The sequence below is a fragment of the Bradysia coprophila genome, chromosome IV (assembly GCF_014529535.1).
Source record: "Bradysia coprophila strain Holo2 chromosome IV, BU_Bcop_v1, whole genome shotgun sequence".
Classification (NCBI taxonomy): domain Eukaryota; kingdom Metazoa; phylum Arthropoda; class Insecta; order Diptera; family Sciaridae; genus Bradysia; species Bradysia coprophila.
In genome coordinates, this window is record NC_050738.1 from 12,745,393 (window position 1) to 12,767,382 (window position 21,990).

The 21,990-nt window shown below is 34.6% G+C and overlaps 3 protein-coding genes across 12 annotated transcripts in view; 1 reads left to right on the top strand and 2 right to left on the bottom strand.

Annotated features, from left to right (window-relative positions):
- LOC119066325 (protein split ends) overlaps window positions 1-13,282 on the bottom strand; it is a 68,427-nt gene extending 55,145 nt beyond the window's left edge. For 5 of the 7 annotated variants that reach the window (XM_037168723.1, XM_037168722.1, XM_037168721.1 and 2 more), the window contains exons 1-2: window positions 13,104-13,282; window positions 11,929-12,559 (exon numbers count right to left, since the gene is read on the bottom strand). In XM_037168723.1, the coding sequence (XP_037024618.1) occupies window positions 11,929-12,011 (83 nt within the window). In that variant the 5' untranslated portion in view covers window positions 12,012-12,559; window positions 13,104-13,282. The other 2 variants (XM_037168719.1, XM_037168718.1) reach the window with 2 other exon arrangements.
- A 2,280-nt stretch (window positions 13,283-15,562) lies between these two features.
- On the top strand, window positions 15,563-19,267 carry LOC119066327 (protein croquemort-like). Of its 4 annotated transcripts, XR_005085734.1 has the most exons (9): window positions 15,563-15,769; window positions 16,754-16,986; window positions 17,056-17,125; window positions 17,188-17,420; window positions 17,479-18,221; window positions 18,318-18,383; window positions 18,450-18,540; window positions 18,609-18,819; window positions 18,873-19,267. XR_005085734.1 is itself a non-coding variant. In XM_037168724.1 (8 exons), the coding sequence occupies exons 2-8, from the start codon at window positions 16,861-16,863 to the stop codon at window positions 18,765-18,767; spliced, it is 1,488 nt and encodes a 495-aa protein (XP_037024619.1). In that variant the 5' UTR covers window positions 15,563-15,769; window positions 16,754-16,860; the 3' UTR covers window positions 18,768-19,267. The 4 variants fall into 4 exon arrangements, 3 of the variants coding, with proteins under 3 accessions (XP_037024619.1, XP_037024621.1, XP_037024620.1); XM_037168724.1 differs by having other exon boundaries at window positions 18,609-19,267; XM_037168726.1 differs by lacking the exon at window positions 15,563-15,769 and adding an exon at window positions 15,938-16,019 and having other exon boundaries at window positions 18,609-19,267.
- Window positions 18,962-20,223, bottom strand: LOC119066328 (39S ribosomal protein L10, mitochondrial). The gene has a single exon (XM_037168728.1). The coding sequence runs from the start codon at window positions 20,105-20,107 to the stop codon at window positions 19,310-19,312; it is 798 nt and encodes a 265-aa protein (XP_037024623.1). The 5' UTR covers window positions 20,108-20,223; the 3' UTR covers window positions 18,962-19,309.
- Between the last annotated feature and the right edge of the window lie 1,767 nt (window positions 20,224-21,990).

Genomic DNA, 21,990 nt, shown 5'->3' on the forward strand with positions numbered 1-21,990 from the left:
TTACGTTAGAAAGGTGAACATTCAAATATACAATCAGGTCATTGTTAGGTTGAACCTGAAGTTAACCTATTCAGCCACTGTTAGAGCTCGGATCTGTCACACTGGACAGGATCCTGGCTAAAACATAAAGGTTTTACTAGATCACTAGATCTGTGTTTCGAGGTCGGGTTCACTCGATCGTCTCAAACTAATAAATCTAAAAAAGGCAATTCACATGACCTTCTAGTAATGGTTTCTACGAGGATACTGAATCATTTTTTATACACTGAATTTGACCTGTTTCAAAGCTTAAACAAACGTTATGCCATACGTTGAACAAAAGAAGTAACAGATTTAATGATTGTATGACTTATCTTTTTGATGAGAAAGACTCATTTTTCGTTTACGATTGTTCTAATCATACAATATGCCTAACCAATAACACACACACACATTGCTGCATTAAAATCTAATTTTCAATGCTTTGAGATGTTGTGTTTTATTCTCGTCACATGATGGAATTCGAAACATATTTTGTCTAAAAATACTATGCATTCAAACGAAACAGTTTTTCATAAAATAAAATCTACAATTAAAATATACGTTCGAGTATACAACATGATATTTCGTAGAATATGAGAATAATAATTAAAAAAAACCGTCGTTTCGTAAGAATATTTTTTTTTTGTACAGACAAATAATGTAAATGAGTTGAGTATGCAGTGTATGCACATGATTCTATTCACATAACTTTGTTCGTATTTTTGTTTATATTATTTTCAAAAGTTCTTTGTGCAAAATTAAATACAGAAAAAAAATCACACAAAACCATGTGATAAAACGGAATTTTTCTTCGGAAAAACAGAAAACATGAATTCTATGGTGGGCATTATTATATTTCATTATACGACTCTAGTCGCGGTAATTATGGAAAATAAAATGAAACGTTGATAAATGCCATTTTGAAAAATAAAACCTTTGCTTTAATAATAAGATCCCATTTAGACATGAGAGAGTATACGAAAAAAAAGTATGCAAAGCACACACACACCGAACGTGTACTTAGTTTAACTTTAATTTTCAAATCGCAGTTTGATATGCTGCAGAATAAATTATATTATTATCTTCGTTTAGCAACTGTCAGTCTTTATTAGGACCTAATTTAATTCGATATAAATCAGCATTTCCATTTATAATTGGTCAACTGTGGAGCAATTCGAAAATTTTTAAAATTGCTTTACTTAGCAACCTTTTTATTAGCGATTTCATTACCTTGGATCGGAACTTTTCACAAAACTTTTTATTCAATTATGGTAATTGATGATGATTTTCGCTATGTTTATGGTTAAATTTCCGTTTTCGAACTGCTATTTTTGGGGCATACTGGAAAAGGTTTTGGCTTTGTGGCAATTTTATTAAAGTAGGGCGTTCTATATGCCTAAATACAGGCTCCATACAGAGCAATGGTGACAATTAATTTAAACGTCTTTATTAAACTGACATATATGATTAGATTGTAATTTATAATTGCCCAAAAAAAACAGGCTGCGTCAGTGAACATAAGACATGTATTTGCTTAAGCTGTTTTTCATCTGGTCCATTTCCCGCGTATGAACAAGTATATAAGTACATTTCTTTGTATGAGTGGTCCAGACGAAAATCATCTAAAGCAAATTCGTGTCTAAATTTCCCTGACGTCTCTTGTAAACCTTTTCCTTAGAATGTTGAAGAAGAAAAGCACAAATCTCAAGAAAATACTGTTGAAAATAGAAAAACATGCGAATTATAAATGCTGCACTGTATTCAATAATCTATTTTCGTGTAGGTTTCACGTTTTTTCATACTTCAGTGAAAGACGTTACTTAATCACTTAATGTGGGCTTTACAAATCCGATTAATTGTTTACTCGGGAACAATGGTTCCCTTCTCTGATAGATATTCGAAGCAATTAAACGAGGTGACATGAACACATTCCTAAAAGTAAGATTAAATTAAACACAATCTAACGTGTACGTATACATGTCGGATCGATTTAATTTATATTTTATCTTTATGAGGAGCCAAAGAAAACTTCAGCGTCTGGTCTGTTGGCAGTGAATTGTGTTTATCTTCAGGTAGCACTAGCAGGTAAATTGAAGTACGTAATTACTTAGACGTAATTCTAAGACTGACACTTTTACCCGAGAATATAACAGAAACTTTCAATTGAGTGGATGGCCAGGCTAATTGCAATTATCTCAAAAGCAAGAGTTTCGAATTGATTAATTAATTGATTTAAGTATTGTCTAATAAACTTCATGATTCAATACAGTTCAATACGGAGCATGCACTCAACGCACATACCGGATTTTGGTTACATCAAGATCACTGAAAGAAATTAAAATGATGTAGGTTACCCAACAGGTCTAACAGATGCGAAGGTGACCCCGTCTCCCACTCCTGATCCTAACTGTCTAATTAAATATTTTTTAATCCGAGCAGGTTGATTATCATAATTATCTTGACAGTGCAGTGACAGCTCATGTTCGTGTTGTTGAGATTTTTGTTTGTAAAGTTAAACGATTTGTTAATACAAGAACGCATTTTGTAATTTTGGTTATCGACAAGGATGGAAAATAAGCGATTGTTTTTGTCTTCAATGGTCTTATAGAGAAAAATGAAAACGTTGAAAGTAGTGGAGTTAAAGATTTAGTAACAAACACTGTAAAGCACAATTGAAGTACTAGAATTACGTATCGCTAACAATACGCTGAGTAAAATCGTTTAAAACAATGAAGTCAAAAATGTAATTTTTGCTGCCAAAATTGACGAAAATGAACTGTTGTTTGCTTCGATACTGAATAAAAGTAGATGTTCGTGAGACACATACATAAAAGACGTTGTGTTTACCGCATAATACATTTCTGTTAACTTTTGGCATTGAACTTACAAGTTCTCAGACCATTTTAGTACCCCCTTCGCCCTTCCCTTGAGACACTACAAAATTGGAAACGTCTCCCTATTCGATTTATGAAAGTCGACTACTCTAATATCATCTGGTTACTAACCTAACTCTAATTCCATTCACAAACAAGTTATACAATTTGTGAAGCACGTTTCCGTTTTCGAAAAAGTTAAAATGACTCCCAAATTCATCGTGTGTATGTTTTGTGCGGTCTCCTGAGAGCCAAATTTGTCTTATTCAACTTGTCACTTTTTCCTTGTGTCCTTCGTCAAGGTTACATTTTCATTATTCTTATTTTGTTCATATTCGAGACAACACTCCATCCGTTTGATATGTGTTTAGTCATAGAGCTCTTTGCGATTATATGTTGTGTCTCAAATGGAATGGAATAATTGAACTTGTTCATCAACAACCATCAGACGTTGAAACTTCTTCACACTAGCTGTTATATACATTCAAATTATAACTTTAATTCCCACCCAAGAGCGAAACATATGTAATTCTTATGTTTAACAAAAAGCAAAAAAACGAACCATGTCTGACTGACATGTATATACACAAAATGTGAGTCTAGTAATAAGTCATTTATATGTGAATCCTGTGAAAATGATCTTTAAATATTAAAAACAAACACATACATAGTAACATGGTAGTAACGAAATGAAATGAAAAGGGTGGATAATTCCAAGAAAACGGCAATGAACAGTGCCTGTCGTAATTGCATCGCTGTTCTTAATCTCGTAACGAATGAGTGATTTCTCTACTCAATTTCCCACTTTACAGACCTGCGTTTATAATCTTAATAGCGTGAGAACGTTTATGAAGGAAAGAAAGAAAAAAAGAAGAATTACGAACAGAATTACCCAACCTTTTTAAAAGGTAAGATAGATGACACATCCAAAAGGGTTCAAGTCTTATAGAAAAAGAAAGAGAAATGTGAAAAGCACACGTACTCATGTGAGGAAATCTAATTTTTTTTACGTTCCATAAATTCTTATTATGTTCAAAAATGTTCGTAAGAATATGAACGAAAATGGCTACATTCTATCCTAAAACCATTTTTGCTGACTCTCAGACATCCAATATAATAAATTTAAATTGTACGGACAAAAGAACTCGTTCAACAATGCACAATTTAATCTTTAATAACAGATGAATCAAAAGCAAAATAATAAACTAAAATTTTCGCCAATGCTGTGAACTTATCTACTGTTAACCAGAACATTACATAGGTATTGCAAATATTGCCGATGAAATGTGGCAACGGTGCCGGGCACGAAAAAAAAAACTTCAATGTAAAAATAAGACGTAGGTATGTTGTAAAGTAATGTATGCACATATATGTGCCCAAGAGATACGGTAATTTGGCAACGGTGGCTTTATAGCAAAAATAAAACAGAAAAATTTTCCAACCAAACGAGTGCGAACGAGACAACACAAACTTTGTGATGACTCATTGTGGCTGCTTCATTCTTTCGAGTATAGATGTACACTTATTAAAAAGTTTCTACATGTATCCACTGTACAATGGTTTTTATACTTATATTCATTGAACGAGCACATTCACAGATAGCGTAGAGGTACGTCGCATACACAATGAGGTTGTGAAAGTCAATGTGGCACAAAAATCCTCAGTCACATGCAGTAAAGCTAGACAACTATATGGAAAATTTATGTACAATGAAAGAAGATGGATAGATGACACGTAATAAAGCTGAGCTCAGATTATTCCCTCTCTCCATACTTCACTGGCTTCTCTTTAGGTATTGTGTGAGTATTTATTTATTTTTCATATATTTTTTTGTTCTTCGCTCTATTCCTATCGAAGCTGTAATATGTTTACTATCGTTTGTTGTGTAACGACCCGACCACCAACACACTTACTCAAAAAAACGGTCTTACTATATGCTGAGATGGTGAATTCAGAATTGGTGACCCAACCGAATGAATTTAATTTTTTTTCTTTTCTATTTTTTTCCCCGAACAATGTTTTGAGTGTATGTGCTCATCAACAGAAGATATAAAATGGTATACGCAAAGCGAGGTCATATTATGATAACAAAATAAATTTACTGCGAGTGAAACAGAGATGGTAACAGTAATATTTATCAGCGGCTGGAACGATATAGAAATAGCTAGTTTTGACGCAGTAGCGAAATAACTTTCATATATAGATAGACTTGTATATATAAACATGTATTTTTGTGCCTGCTGGTATTCTTACAATTTTTTTTTTCGTACAAATCGACATTTCATCTAATTTATTTGAAAACATAAATTTACCTTTATGTGTGTATTACGCGGATATAAATTATAGGTAGTGGGTAAAACCTCTTTTTTCATATTATTAGTGATGAGATGTATAGTATATAATACGTTGTTTGCATAAGGCTGTGCAAATAAGCCATCGTTAAAGCTTCTGCTTAATTGTTCAGCTACGTTCAGAGTGGACGGGGGCTCTAAGAAATGATTAAGAAATTCCGCCTTATCTTCGGACAGGAAAGTCTCATTATTTTAATCGAACGTCGAATCAATTTACGTACATACAACAAACGTGTCGTTCATTTGCACATTAGTAAACAGTAAGTTTAGTCGTCATAATTGGAAATAATAAAAGGAGCGGCATTTCTTTCGGTTTACTCACATTGTGTGTTCGACTCGGTGTTGTTATACTGATGCCTCGCTAAATGTTTCGCTCTTTTTACTACGATTCGGTGTAAATACTACTAAAATAGGAATAACAAACCAAATTTACTACGTTTCGTTGTTCGACGTCATACTACAAAACGTCGCAATAATTGAAGATCAATCAGCAATTACTATTAGGCTGGTCATTGTACATAAGCAATTAATTGATAAAAGAATATTAATTTGCAGCCATATGAATAGACTGCCTCTAATGATCTGTTAATCAAATTCAGCTTGAGTATGGTGACTGGAAAGCGTATATAAATGAAGGTCAATAAAACTTGTGAGGTTCCTGGAATTCTTTGAAAACTTTCTTTACGAGAGATACATTAAAAAGTTAGGCTTCTTATCGATGCCTACACCTGCAGTGAAACATGTGAACAGGCAAAAAATTAAACCTGCCTGGATCACAGATGAGTTCGAAGTGTTAATAGAGTGGTCGTGGTAAAGAGAGAACCGAAAAATTGTAGTTTCAGCTTAGACAACTGAGTCTTCTCAAAAATAGAAGATGCAAAAATACTGAACTGCATGGTCCTACAACTGTAATAACTGTGAATGAAAAATTATGTAGTCTGTTACACTCGCGGAATTTTAAAAACCGACACATTTTCTGTTTCGTGGTTTACTGGCTTTTTGTGAATTTTACATGTTTGGAGAAATCAGACACTCAGGTAAAATACAGACTCAGAAAATGGGTCGGTTTTCAAAATTCCGTGTGTGTACCTTGAAGTTTGAGTAAAAGTTAAAAAGTTCTGTGTAGTGCTCTGAGGTGAAATCGAGGTTTATAATTACGCGAAACCGTGACTTTTCATTTTTATCCCAAGTCAAGTACACAGTTTTACACATGAACTACCCTAGGGTCGTAATGTATACATATATGAAAGTCCAATATACCAGTTTGATTAATAAGTAATAATTTCTTCGTCAAACGTACTGTTTTTTCTTCCTAAACTCAACCTTAACTTCTTTTACTAGCCATATGTGACTTAAGTCCAACATCACTCTTCTATACTTCTATACAGTTAAAATTAGAAAGAAAGAAAAAAATATTCCGTAGCTTACATTGAATAAGAGAGCAAAGGTGCTGTTATTCTTCTTTTTACTCTGGAACACTTATCAGATAAACATCACAACTAAAAAAACACCTGGGAGTTGATTGAACTGAAAATGGCAATATTACACAAGACAAACATCGGTCGACCAGATTTTTTTTTTATTAAAATGCTGAAGAAAGTAAGAAATAAGAAAAAGAAAAGGCAATGGAACTTTAAATCACATTCTTGGATGGTACGTCGATTGACTATTAATGTTTCTTAAATAAATTCTAATTCAACGTAATTACAAAATATCGCTGGTATACGGGAAATGCATGTGTTTCGATCAATGAGAAATCGTAGAATGAAGAACTTAATTTTGTCACAATGTCTTACGGACGTGCAATTTGCTACAAAAAATAAAAGTTGTATTGCTAATACCATTGCCAAACATTTCGCCAGGAAGCTATTGAGTAAATTTTCATATATGAAATTGATTCAAGGAAATGTAACAACACATTGGCAGGTAACAACATGACGACGACATGTATTTATTTTCTGCATAGGAAGTCGTATTGCACAAAGTCTTCAAACAATAAACTGAATCGGTTAAAATGAAGAAAAATACGGAAAAGTCTTTTATATTAATTCAACCGATTTTATTAAACCCATATATTCCCCAGAACAACACAAGAGCGGAGGCTACAAAAGCAAAAAAAAAAGAATAAAAAAAAAACAACAAAATATACAAAAACAACATAGAAGAAAAAAAAATTTTGTTGTTGTGTAGTGCTCTACCATCAAAACATACAAGAATTATTGAAAAATTTTCAGCAAAAATGTTTTCAGCTCAGCTCATAGATTCGGTATATATGAATGCACATACACGTATACTAATTCTGTGTATAAAACAAATCCAAAAACTTTTTCACCGATCAATGTTTTCAGCTTAGCTAGCAGTTTATGGGGCGGCCATTATAGTTCAAGTTCCTCTTCTGGCGTTACCTCACCCCGCGCATGCCTACATTCGCTTCTCATACAAATAATCTTTTATAACGAAACACACAGGCAAGAAGAGAATGGCCATACATTTTGAGATGTGTCCGAAAGAGATATCATTCAGTATATGAATACGGGTTATTTATATACACATTGTACATGTTGTCTATATTGTGTGTATTATATATACATAATATATTGCTATATATAAAATATCGTACCTACAGTGAGATATAAATATATATACGAACAAATACTTATGTGTACGGACTAATACTCTCTATATAGATTTTGTATTATTATTGAATGTACGTACGTATACACATAAATACATACAACTGTGTGTAGAGCAGAGGCTATAATCATAATATACCGAAGATTTATATATTATTATATTTTGAAAATATATATAAAAAAAAAAATTCGTATGAGCCAGTGTGTTCGATTTTGATGTTAATTGCTTCGGTGTGAAGCTGAGTTGCCAAATTTATATTTTTCAACTTGTACACACAGCCCCAACGTACAATATATGTGTGGATAAATCTGCATCATTAAATGCTATTTTCAATAACTTAATGTATTTTTGATGAACCAATTTACAGAAATGGATGAAACATTTCATTCCCAAATTAATATTACACTTGAAATTTGGCTGAACGACCCGAAATTTATATCCCATTTTTATTTTTGTTGAGCTGATTTCCTTCAATTGTACTTCAAATACTGTAAATCCATTCATAAGCACTTAAGTGTTTCCATTGATGTTTCATCAATTGATTGAAGAAAAGAATTGGATAGAAACTCTTCGTACTATTGGCAGTAAAGCCTGATTAAATATATACTTTGTATGTCAATTGTAAATATCATCACACATTATAGGAAAGTTATTAGATTTCCATGAGCTACTTTCATAACGAAAATTGCTTAGACAAATAGTAAAAACCACTAAAATGGGTTAGGAACATAGTCACGTTTTCCGAATTAATTCTCATTCGAAAGGAGTGTCTTTTGCATTGAGAAAGCCAATACGGGAATCTATGAACGTGTCCAGAAAATGTGAGCAAATGAAGACAAGTAACAGAATGCCGATTGGAAATTGCATACAAAACAGGATGATTGTGTAAATTAAACGTGATGTTACTGAGGAACATGGTGACATAATACACCTAGAACATGGTACACGGAAAATATAATGTTCGTTACGTCACACCGACTACGGAACACCATTTCGAGGAAAATTAATAGGTGCAGTCATAAGAAAGTTATTAGTTCTAGTGTCTGAAGCACGAGTTTTCTTTTTCGTATTGAGTTCATCGTCTTTAGCAACGTAACTATTTTAATCAACGGAGGTTTGTATTTGGTCGGCTTAACGAGTTCTAGTCTCATGTAACGGATTTGTACGGACTATGGTGTTTGATTTTAAGTACGTAAGCAAATATGCGACTGTGTGAAAAGACACCCGTAAGAATTTACTGAATCGTGTTAAATTTTCCACAAATCCATGACTTTTTCGCCAGTCGCTCCTCATTCACAAGAACTTCACGAGCATGAAGATGAGATATTCACACGAACATTACAATGGGTATTTAATGCTGTCTCTACGACAAGGGTTTTTTCTCTATTGTTTGTCGTTCTTCCCACCCAACCATCTAATAACTAGTATCATGAAGGTGTGTTACACAACTGCTTCTAATCTTAAAATGCCAAAGCTTAAGGTCAAGACATTGCAGGGTTGAGATTAATTTCAATACTTTGTTATGATCATTGAGTCGCTGGCGACGAAGATACAAAAATCGTTTTCAAAAATATCAAAAATTGTAGTGACAAAATTGAGCAAGCATTCGACGAAACTAGATCAACTAGAAAATCATTGCTAAACTAAGTCGTAACCCAGTTAAAAATGACAACAATTTATTAAAAATGCAGTTTTCTATTCTTATATAAGAAATTCAAACTCATTTTGATGGAAATATCACGAACTTTGACTACCTATCCTAACTCTCAATACTCTCGAACAAATTGAGAAAAGAAAACCTAACTCGACTAAAAAGTTACTAATTTATTCGAAACCAGTTTTCGGAACATAAGTCAAAAACTCGTCATCGTTGCCTTTATGTACTGGATTACCCCATTACCGGCTTGCACTGTACACATGCCAGTACATCGGAACAAAAAAATATCGACTCAAATAACCGCAATTACGTATTGAAGAGTCACACAAGTCATGTAATCAATTTCAAATGACAAAATTTCCATTAATTCGGAATAATTGAGATCTCAATCAAGAAAACAACCGTGGATATTGTAATAGGAATCGGAAAATATGAATGTTCGTTAATGTTTCTATTTATTTTGTAATCGTCTGCACACGAAATAATTTATGTGTGATTACCGGGCAGCTAGCGTATCACGTTATCGCAGACATTGTATTTATTACTGTAAGAGTACTACTAGGTCTCAGACTAAAATATTGTATACGACGAAGCGACGAAAAGATATCAAATAACGAATGCACATCAACGTGAACATAAAGAAGGAATTAAACTTTAAAATCCAAATTAAAATTAATGAGTTACGACATTCTATATCAGTTTGGGTGTCTCGTATGTTCTTTTCTCTTTTATGTGCATGGTGTGTACATACACAAATAATAATGTACTTAGGACTTATGCTTAGCAATTCACTGTTGTACACGAGCATTTTCATTTACTGCGGTGCACATTTCACTCACACAGTCACTCACAGTCAACATATTTTTCATTCGAGACATCACAGTACAATCAACATGGTTGAAGAAGCCTGAACAAAAAAAAATTCAACTGAAAAGTTGCGAGCCAAGGGACGTATGAAATGAATTATGCATGTGAAATGCAACGGAAGGTTTACACATGCGTTGCTATTTAATTGTAAGTTTTATTCACGAAAAAATAAAAAAAATTAATATTTTATTTCGGTGGACCTTTTACGTCACTTAACTTTAATTGATTTTATTCGTACGGAGCGTCTCTGTTGCATGCATTGCATTAGACACGAGAAAAAAAAAACACCCGAGACAGCTTTTGTTACATACATTAAGAGGACCTAACGTTATATTGTGGCTGCGAAAGAGAACGGTGTAGTTTTATACTTCGATTTTTAAAAATAATATGGGGTTGGCAAGATACCAGATTTTTTTTAGTAGTCTGGATATAATGTGGGTTTTGGTTCAGTTTTTTTTGTATTATTTTCATCGTTCATCAGTTGGTGTGTATATAATACCGCGCCACGGACTTCTTGTTTTAATTTTAAAGAGTTTTTCGATAGATCAACAGACAACCGTCTGAGGATCCGGCTACGTATTTACATAAAATGCAACCGCAAAATTTATTATCTCTTGAGAACATCACTCACAACGAATTGTGAGAATAACTCGATTATCTCATGAGAGCACTACCAAGTAGATAATTACATTAGATGGATTGAACTACCTACATTTCTTGCGCGAAAACTTAAATCTTCGTCTGTTTGACATGGGGTTATATTGTCAATTTGCTCAAACGAGATACAACTCTTTTCTACTTAGCAAACTAAATACAAGATGCTTAACTATTTGTATGCCGTTCATTGCCTGATCTCACAATTTAAAGCAATCTGTTAACTCATCATTTAAGCTACGAAATTTTTTGATTACAATTCCACCACTCATTTCATATTATACGATAAATTGTACATGAAAAAGCAACCTCTTATTTGTAGTTCGGTTGGATGGTTAATTTAAAATAAGATCTGATGTACTTTGTGTCTATACACACATCTTTTATATTCGTTGATTCGTGAGGAAGATCAGATTGAATGATAACTTTAATAAAATAATAGACGAGTCACTACACTCTCTAACTCTATCCGTGTCGTATATACAATTCTGTATAATGGTTCAGTCAAGTTTAGTATTAAGTTCTTCAAGCAAATACTTTTGGCTTCAAGTTCTGAACTAATTTTTATATTATTCGACAACATTAACCTATTCAATCAACTTGAAACGTCGGTTCATGTTTAAACATCAGTCCATTGGTGTACAAACCTTGGTGAGGAAGAGGAACATCTTTGAATGATCAAACTACTTCAACTCATATATTTTTAGGATTCTGTTTCTACTCTACATAAATCGTGATTGGACTCCCTAAAACCAACTAGAACTATGTCAAACGCTCAAAACAGTGAAGATTTTATCATCCCATGCATGTTCGTTCTCCCATTTATAAAACATAGTCAAATGAATGATGAATGAAAAAGAAAATATTTTACCGTTTAAAGTGATCCCGTATCTTTTCTTCGCAGACAGTTTCGGGCAAATTTCCAACCCAAAGGTGTCGAGTCTCGCGTACCATTTTGCCTGAACTTCTTCATGGAGGCGATTCAGGACGTCCTCCCGAATTGCATATGTGCTACTTCCGATACATGGTTACAGCACTAATAACATTGTTGCTTTAAAATGAAATCAAAACCGTTTTTTTTTCCTCTTTTCTTAGAACTACTTTGGATTAACGAAACGATTCTTTATTTCACCCCAATTTTCTTTGGTTGGGTTTAGGTTTTCATTTGCACCAAATTTTAATGATTTTTATTTTCTCTCTTTTTCGATTTTCTTTTAAAGAACTTTTTTTTTGACAAATTTTTTATCACATTCACCAAATTTCCTTAATGGGAAAAATCTATTTTTTCCGCATGTTTCACACCACACCTATTTTTTTATTCACTTTGCAAATTTTTTTCTCTTTTTTTTATTATTATTTTAAAATGGGACACTATCCTATATCCAGGTAGGTGGTGGCGTTTTTATTTTATTTTATTTTTCAAATTTTTTTGGATGTGCTCCAAACACTTATACACAATTTCAAATTGAACGAATAAAAAAAAACCAAAAACAAAACACAAACTGTGGAAGAAAAGAAATTTTGAATTAAAATTTTATTGTGAACTTCAACTACCCCTAAATGGTTGCTGCAAATTCACCACACACAACAATTTTCTTTTATATAATAATATACCAAACAACTCGCACAACATTGACTAAAAACAAATTTTAAATGAAAAATAAATAAACGCAAAATTATAAATCATCAAAAAATATTTCCAATTTGTTGTGCAGAATATTAAAAAAAAAAAAATTATCCGAGTTGCGTATGAATTAAAAAATACAATGCGTTGTGGTTGATGGATGACTGTAGCTATGAAGCAGGTAGTGTAGTATTCCTTTTGACGAGTTAATTAATCCATTTTAATTCCAACGTAATCCCAATTTTGATAAAAGAATTATTCGCCGTAACAGAACGGAAAAAAGCGCACACATTTTTAATATATAATTGTTCATAAGACTCGTGATGTTTTAATGTGGTTACAACAAATATGACCGAATGAACGAACAAAAAAAGATATATTTTTTTTTTATAAATGAAAACAAGAAACTCTGTGAATTTTACCGTGTCGAAAGAAAGAAAAAAACAAACTTTTTTGTATACAGAGGAGCCTATTTTTCAACAATTTTTTTTTCTTTTAAAATTCTTTTAAACAAACACTTGAACTGTATTTTCCATATAGAAAAACGTTTCTGTAAAATGACGCGTTCTTTTCTCGATGTTAACTCATCGCGTTTCACTCGTTAACTGGGAAACGGACGTCAGCGAAAATATACCGAAGTCCAGAGAATAAAAATTGCGATTACACAAGCACAGGGTGTTTCATTTGAAATGTAATTTTGTCATCGTTGTTCTTTGGATTCGTGACTTAATTGGACAATTCTACAACAATTTAACAAAATTAACTTTTTTCTTAAATTAAATGAATTGTTGAATGCTTAAAATTCACATTATGACATTGTGACACGTGTAATTAAAACCGTTTTTAATCAACTAATTCAATTGAGCACCCTGTCTTGTATTCGTAACGTGTAGTGGTCGTATGTGTATGCGTGCAATAAAATCTCTGTTGATGAATAAAGAGCGTATAGAAAAAGAGAAAAGAGAGAAACACACTGGAGAGACACGTCAGTCATGGTATTCTAGTACCGACAATTACGGTTTATTTTATTTTTTGTTAGGTTACCGGACTGTATTCATGACGTGGAGGCGCAAATACGATGTTCTTAATTCGATTCGTTAGAGCCATCAATGTTAAGAAAAGAGTAAGATATGCATGAAATTAATCTTTTTTCAAGTTAATAGTTTATTATGTCCCTAGTTGTCTCAATGGGTGAGGGAAGTAAGAAACATTAAAGATCATTTCATGTTACGGTGGTAACCTCACTTAGTTTTGTTCATCCATTTTTGTATGAGATTGATATGTTCAAGGCTGTATACTTTGGGGCCCCAAAGTATACAGCCTTGGATATGTTAACGCTGATGACACGTCAAACTCGATGACTTTCAATGGGCTTTGTCAAAACTAGTTTTCTAGCTTATTAGTTCTTTGATGTGCATGTAAGTAAATGTTTTTAAGCTTTCAAAGTCAAGATTTAATGCTTGATTTCCTCTTACGCCGTTTATGCTCCGTTTACATTTTAAACAATAAAAAAGAGGCGTGGTTTAGCTAAACGGAGTAAGAGGAAATTAAGCATAACGATTAGAAATTGACTCCTTATAAGATTTGGTTGATTAATCTCGACAAGAATTTCACTCTATTGCTATCTATTTGCTAAAAGTTTCGCCGACTCTACGACGTAGAACATGCATTTGAATGACAACTGAGCTTGTAATAAAAATAAATTTGTTTAAATCCACGCGAACGTTGGGAGCACGCCTGATTCTCTCCATCAAAAACACATATATGTGTTCTATCTCTATCTCGTAGAGTTGGTGTGTCAGCTGCCTTTATCTGGTCAGTCTGGCCGTATTACCTAAAACAACGCGTCAAAAATGGCAACCAATTCAAAAAAAAGATTAAATCCGACTGTAAACGCGAGCACTGACAGCTACACTGTCATCCGCAGAAAACGCTACCCTCAACTCAAAATTGAAATTATTTTCACTGCAAATATGCATAAACAAGTAACAGTAATAAGATTTGCATGTTTCTAGCACACTTTCGACGCCTTCACCATTTAAAATCCATTACATAACTCGAAATATTATTGAAAAGTTTTTTTTGTGGGTTTATTGACATAGGCTACGTCTCAAATCAGCAAAACTCACAATAAAAGTCTACTTTTTATCTTTAACTTTATTATTCATGCAAATATAGCATGGATCTTGTTTCACCACTTGTCAGCAAATTTTCTTCAGCTGAATACGTTTCTTCCAAGGCCGTTCAAAATGTCAATCGTCATCCACAGAGAAGCCAACACAACCTCACTTTGAAGTTTTAACAAACAAATTTATTTAAGTTGCGGTTACGTTTGCTTCTGTGAATGGCGGTCGGTTGTTTTCGGCCTGTCAAAATTCGTTTTTACCGTACGATGGTAAACCAGTTAAATTTAATTGGTCTCGGGGTCAGCTGTCAAATATTCATCAATGAAAAAAGAAATTGAGAGTTAAGCCCAGTTTAAATTTGTATGTGATTTCTCTCATTTTGACGTGTGACCAGTTTAACAAAGTGGTCAAAAATCGCTCTCCTTAAACACTGTATATGGCTCTTTTATAGTTTTCAGGGTTAAAATTCACGAAAAACCGTATTCTGCTATGAAAACAAGGATGACGCTTTTGTAGTTTTCAGGGTAAACTAATACGGCGTCCCTTGCCCTATAACAATTTATTGCAAAGAGCAGTAATAGAAGGAAACAGTTTAATTATTGAATTTATTCTTGTATTCTGTAAAGAATGGATAATAAGGATAATAGTGAATTTAATTTTGTAGAAAATGTGTCCACTGCTTTAGGAAACCAGTGCAGTACCAGAATAGATTGGTACATTATGTTATACGTTTGGAAATGTCAATGTGTCATGTGGGTCATGTGTCATTCGTCACTAGCACAAAATAAATGGGATTTAAATCTTAAATGGATTTCAGCGTTGATCGTAGAATCATGTTTTTGTGACGAAAATTGTTTGCATTATTAGATCTTCCATTCACTAGTAATATTGAATTCGGTGTGCCTTGACTGTTTATACAATATTCAGCTGAGGAAATAGTGAATTAAATCACCAGCTGCTTGGTAAGAAGTCCATAAACATTTTGATTGTCAGACAACGAGATCCACTGATCTTAAGTATTTTGTTTGAAAACAAATAATCATTTTGCGATGTTTGAAATTGGATGTGTCATAGTCAGCTAATTAGATGTCATTATTTACGTTCGGGAAAATTTTTTATTATCATTATCATCAATAGACTCTGTACAGTGAACAGTTTTGTTGTGGTTAAAATACCCTTTTCCGCTGCGATGTGACTCATTTGTTCATAGAGGTCAAACAATTTTTTTTTTCATTTTTCGTTGCAATTCTGCTTCTTGTCCACAAAAGCAAAATGTTATCGCATTATGCATACTAGAGAATATGGACTTGCGATTCAGTGAACACTAAGACCTTCATAAATTAAGCTACGGTCACTCAACCACTTGATACTTGTTTTGTAAAAGTCATATCGGTCTGTAAATATATAAATTTTGTGTTTAACAAGTGACGCGATAACAGTTGGTTCATTAGATTGTTACCATTTTCAGTCAAGTGGCTTTTGTGAAATCTTAAAACCAAGAGCTATTTGTAAAGAATCTTATCATTACGTTCAGCTGCAAGTGATGAGATAAACCCTTTCTGCTAGTGATCATAAATTCAAATCTGGACAAGTGGTCATTCCATGTGAGGTTTTCTTGTTGGACTTTTTTCGTCGGCTAAATTTGCTTGACGGTTTGTGTTTTGCTACAATTTGACAGTGAGACTTCATTATATATATTAACTGAGAAGTGACTCAACGACCCAAGTAATTTTGGCAAATTTGTTTTGCTATATCGTCCTAATAACGACCTTTAACTCTAACTGGAATATACATCCTGGTTCACAAGATTTTTTTCTTTCTTTTCGTTCTTCGAAATGTAGCCTTGACTTTGTAACAAATACCAACCAAACTCAACATTTATTTTTAAATGGAACTAATCCATTACCTATGGGCTTATCTAATCAATTTGAATAAATTGATTTCAGCTAGCCAATAATGATCAGTGGAAGGATAAAGAGCGGCAAGAAGTATTGAATAACAAACCATCGAAGCAAGTAGCCGTGTGTACATTAGTCGACCGAATTAGAAAAAAATGTGCAAGTGCTGCAGTACCGCTCAGAAGCAGTACTGGGTGTTTGGTTGTGGTGTTTTTTTGCTTCTACTTGCACTTATAGTTGGACTATTATGGCCGACACTAGCGTGGAACATTTTGTACTCGGTAGGACTGTCTTAAACACATTGATCTGTAGAATTTTTACCTAATTTTTCTCTTTCGTTTAAAATTTAGCAATTGAGACTCGGTGATGGTTCACCAAACTATGACAATTGGATCGAAACGCCACTTCCCATGTACATGGGTAATATTTGTGAAACACACGCGAAAATAAGTGCGACGACAAGTAACTTGACATAATTTCAGAAATTACAATGTTCAACTGGACCAATACGCATGAAGTGCATAATCCAGACGTTAAGCCGTTATTGGTTGAATGCGGTCCATATGTGTTCCTTGAAAATCACAAACGTACGAATGTAACTTGGAATGAAAACGGTACGGTCACATACAATCAAATTCGAACGTGGCAATTTGTGCCGGACTTATCGAATGGAACATTGGATGATGAGATAACAACATTGAATATGATCTCAGCTGTAAGTTATCTCCACTTGTGCCACTCGGATTCGATTTGAATATATTTCACCTTTACAGTCCGTTGCGTACGCCGTACGAAATGATGGTCCGCTGATAAAATTGGGAGTGAATGTCATACTAAACACTCTCGGTGGAAGTTTGTTTGTCACGGAAAAAGTTGGCGAATTTTTGTACGACGGCTACCACGATCCGCTGCTGGATTATTTGAAATCAACGAATTCAACCGTTTTTAACATACCATTCGATAGATTCGGATGGTTCGTGGATCGAAACAATTCATGGAGTTATGACGGAACGTTTAATATGAACACCGGAGAGAATGACATGACCAAAATGGGCATGTTGAACGAGTGGAATTATCACAGCAAGACCGATTTTTACTCCGGTGGTTGCTCGGCAATCAATGGAACAACGGGCGAACTGTGGCCGCCTAAGATAAATTCCGATGGAGATCTGACTCTCTTTGTATCTGACATCTGTCGATCGGTGAGTCTTGCCCCGACCTCGGAAACAATCGAAAGACATGGCGTCACTGCATCGAAATGGATTGGAGATTATCGAGTGTTCGACAATGGCGTCAACTACCCGCCGAATGAATGCTTTTGCACTGCTGACGAAACAGAATGCCCGGATTTAGCGCCAGGACTTTATAACGTATCGGACTGTAGATTCGGTGCACCTGTCTTCATTTCGTATCCACATTTCTATTTGGCCGATCCCAGCTACGTCGAAGCTATAGACGGATTGAATCCATCTAAAGAGGAACATGAATTTGCAATGTCTTTGCAAGCTGATACTGGGTGAGTAAATGATGATTTGTAACGAGCATCGAGTGTCCAGATTACCTAGAGCGACGCAAAACGAAATTATTTCTTCGTCTTTATCTCTTCTTTCAGTATTCCTGTCGAAGTGAATGCCAGAATGCAGCTCAATGTTTTATTGCAACCAGTTACTGGTTTAGCGTAAGTTCGGACATTATTTTCAACAACAAAATGGAACGATGGAGTAATTTTGCTCATAAATTTCAGCTTGTACACAAACGTGCCGCATATCATGGTGCCTATGTTCTGGTTTACGCAGAGAGTTGAGTTGGACGAAACGTTGGCGGGAAGGGCTCGGGTAATAAAAAATATTCCGTTTCGTTTTTAGTCCTTCATCTGATTAATTTTTGTATTACATTCGTTCAGCTAGCGGTAATGTTGCCATCAGTTGGTGTGTACGCATCGTACGGAATTCTTGGTCTCGGCGCCATACTCCTGATTGTTGGCATTACGTTAACGTTAACAAACAAATGGAATTCACACACACGATTCCAGAACGAAAGTGACAATGAATTGGAAACGTAATCAGATGCCGGGGAAAATATAGAAATAGATATGAGTCGGCTGAGGTGTTACAGTCAGTCAGTCAACTTTTTTTTTTTATTATTCAGTTACCAAAAAATCATTTAGTCATCAGGGAGACCTCAACGTATAATTATTGTAACTCTATGTCAATACCACCAGAAATAATCATGGCCTTACAAGGAAGTCGATACTAGGTTGACCATATCATATTTTACGGGATTATTATTGTCATATCGTAACCGTTTACATAATTTTAAGATTCATTTCCTTGAAACAGTTTTTAATACCGAAGTGCCAAAAAAGTCAAAAATGTTAGTCTAAGCGAGAAACTATGTTGAGATATGATTGTATACCGGACGTTGTATAGCTTGTGTCTATATTTTGAACGATTTTTTGTTTGGTTATTGTAAGAGATGAGATTTGAACAAATTATATTGAATATTAAGCAATTCCATTGAATATTTTACGCAAAATTAAAAAAAGTATTTTTACCAATAAAACAAAAACTTTTTATTTCTATCAGTGCCACAAGTCTACCAATTTTATGTACTCTCAACACTGTCACTGTTTTTCGCTCCATCGTCTTCAGTGTCCTTCGGTTTGGCATGCAAATCCAACAAATTGCACAAATTGGTTTGATGCGCCTGTAAATTACTGACCAAACCAGACCCAACACTATTCAACACTCCAACGAATTGGGCTCGGGCTGTGGTCAGATCCGGCAATTTCGACAATTTGACCAATTCATTTTTGCTGAGCAACTGATTTTCAACGATACCAGCGAGCAATATTAGTTGCGGTGCCTTTCGGATGATTTTCAACAGTTGACCAACGTTTGCCTCCTCGCAGAACACAATGCAATTCTTCGAACCGAACAGTGGCAATATCGTTTCGTACGGACTTCCAACAACGGCTTTTTCCATGATCGCTTTGCCATACGCCTTCAAATGCATATTTTGCCGATGCAGATCCACGGTTATCTTAAACATATCGTCCGCATTGATGGAATTTACGTGAAATATCGCCACCATTTTCGATTCATTCAGCCTTTTAAACACTTCCTTGGCAATGATTACTTCGTACGGATTGACCACTTTTTCCCTTGCGCCCACAAATTGTTTCTGAAGACGTCTTTGATAGCACTCCTGTGTAAGTGTTGGACGGGGTATAATTGGTTCTGTGACGACATTAAACAGGGCACGATCGTAGTGTGGTGCCCGCGGTCGTTGAATATTTATTTTGCCTCGATAGCATTGTTGTGTTGTGCTGATAGCTTTTACATTCGGGCCATATTTTGAGCACTGTTTCGCCAAAACGTTGGTCGAGCGATTTAACAACATTTTTGGCTGGATGTTTCGCTGCAATTTTTATTAAACCGGGCAAAGAGTTGATGTCGCCAATTCGAGTTTCAGGCAAAATTTGACACAAATTGCTGCTTTCAGGTTAACTTTATTTTTGACATATTTGACAGACCGAGAAGGCAGCTCTCGCTACAGTGCACGGTGTGTTCATTCTACTCTCAAATAAGTTTTTAAATTGAGCGCGCGAATGTCTGCAAAATTTACATCACATCACTCTTCTAATACTAATACTATAATATAGACTGACTAAAGCGGGAAGTCCGAAGAACAGTTAATTATAACTTGCCTTGCGGGACTTGTCACTGCATTTTTACATTTTGACACATCCTGCAAGACAAGTTCAAATAAGTGTTCTGAATTATATTTCCTTCTCTCTCGTCACGAACGGACCACTTATCTCACTGATAGTACCATTTGCTATTCGTTGCATTGAAATTCGTTTTTTCATACCTACAACCTACTCCGTCCAATATGAAAAATACTATTCGTGCCACGGATTAAAAGTCTTTTTTTAGCGAATTTGATTCCAGACCTCGCCTTCGGCTCTGTCTGGAAACCTCTCACACGCTAAAAAAGACTTTTAGTCCTACGTACGAAATGTACTATTTTTTCTCACTGTTTCTGTTACACCTATATAATTGAGTCGTTTCAATATTCTCTTCATCTTTATCGTGTTTTATTGGCACTTGAAAAGTACTGTAGTACTGCCATGACATATAGTCATTTTTGTCATTTCCTTGTATTTTGGATAACTCAGACTTCCATATAGTCATTTTTGCCATTTCCTTGTCCTTTTGTCAACTCGGACTTCCATATAGTCATTTTTGCCATTTCCTTGTATTTTGGATAACTCAGACTTCCATATAGTCATTTTTGCCATTTCCTTGTATTTTGGATAACTCAGACTTCCATATAGTCATTTTTGCCATTTCCTTGTATTTTTGTCAACTCAGACTTCAAAGAGTTCACGAGTTGTCATGTCTATCATTTATTCAAATATTTTTGACACATATATCATGATCTTTGCTAGATGGTGTTGCCAGCTTGCACCTCAAGTGCATAGAGTGTTTAAAGAGCGGATGAAGAGAGATAAGAAACATTTATTCAACTGGTCTCAGTCGAGGTCTCGGTGATATGTCAAAATTTGTATGTAAAAGTCCAGTTAACTAGAAACCATGGCAGAGTAAAATAAACCAGGCAGGAGCGGTTCATTTTCGAAACGTCAAATAAGGGACGTAATACACTGGATGAAAATGAACTCAAATGAACATTGACATAAATTGAAAATTTTTGTTCGCAAAAAATACAGGGCTACTAGATTATTCAGGTCCCTAGTCAAATCAGCGCTCCTGCCTGGTTAACTTTACTCTGTCGTGCTAACAAACCAGTTTATTGACCTGGACCTCGATGTCATTTTGACATTCTCTTTCACCACTATATATATGTTTATCGTATATCGCTGAATGTTAATCGGAAAGCTACAGATTCTACCTACAAATCATGCTACACTTTCATCTCAGAGTTTTGTACGACTTGTTCCGAGCCTCAGCTAAGTATTTACGACAGACAGTCTGTCACAGACTGATACAAAATCTTTTACTTTATTAGTTTCAAAATACCTTTTGCTCATCTACAACGGGAATATTTTCTTGGTGAGACCTCATAATTCCTTTCGAATCTAGCATGTTCCTGTTCCGCGCCCTGGACCATTAAGCTCTCTAGCGCCCCTTTATTTGTACGGGCAAAATTAGGTAAGTATTTTTGATGGAAAAAATTGTCTTTTTCCTTTACCCTCGATCATATTCCAGCGCCCTGGACCATGCTAAAATTGGTCTCTATGAAGATGCGGCCCTGAGAGCAGA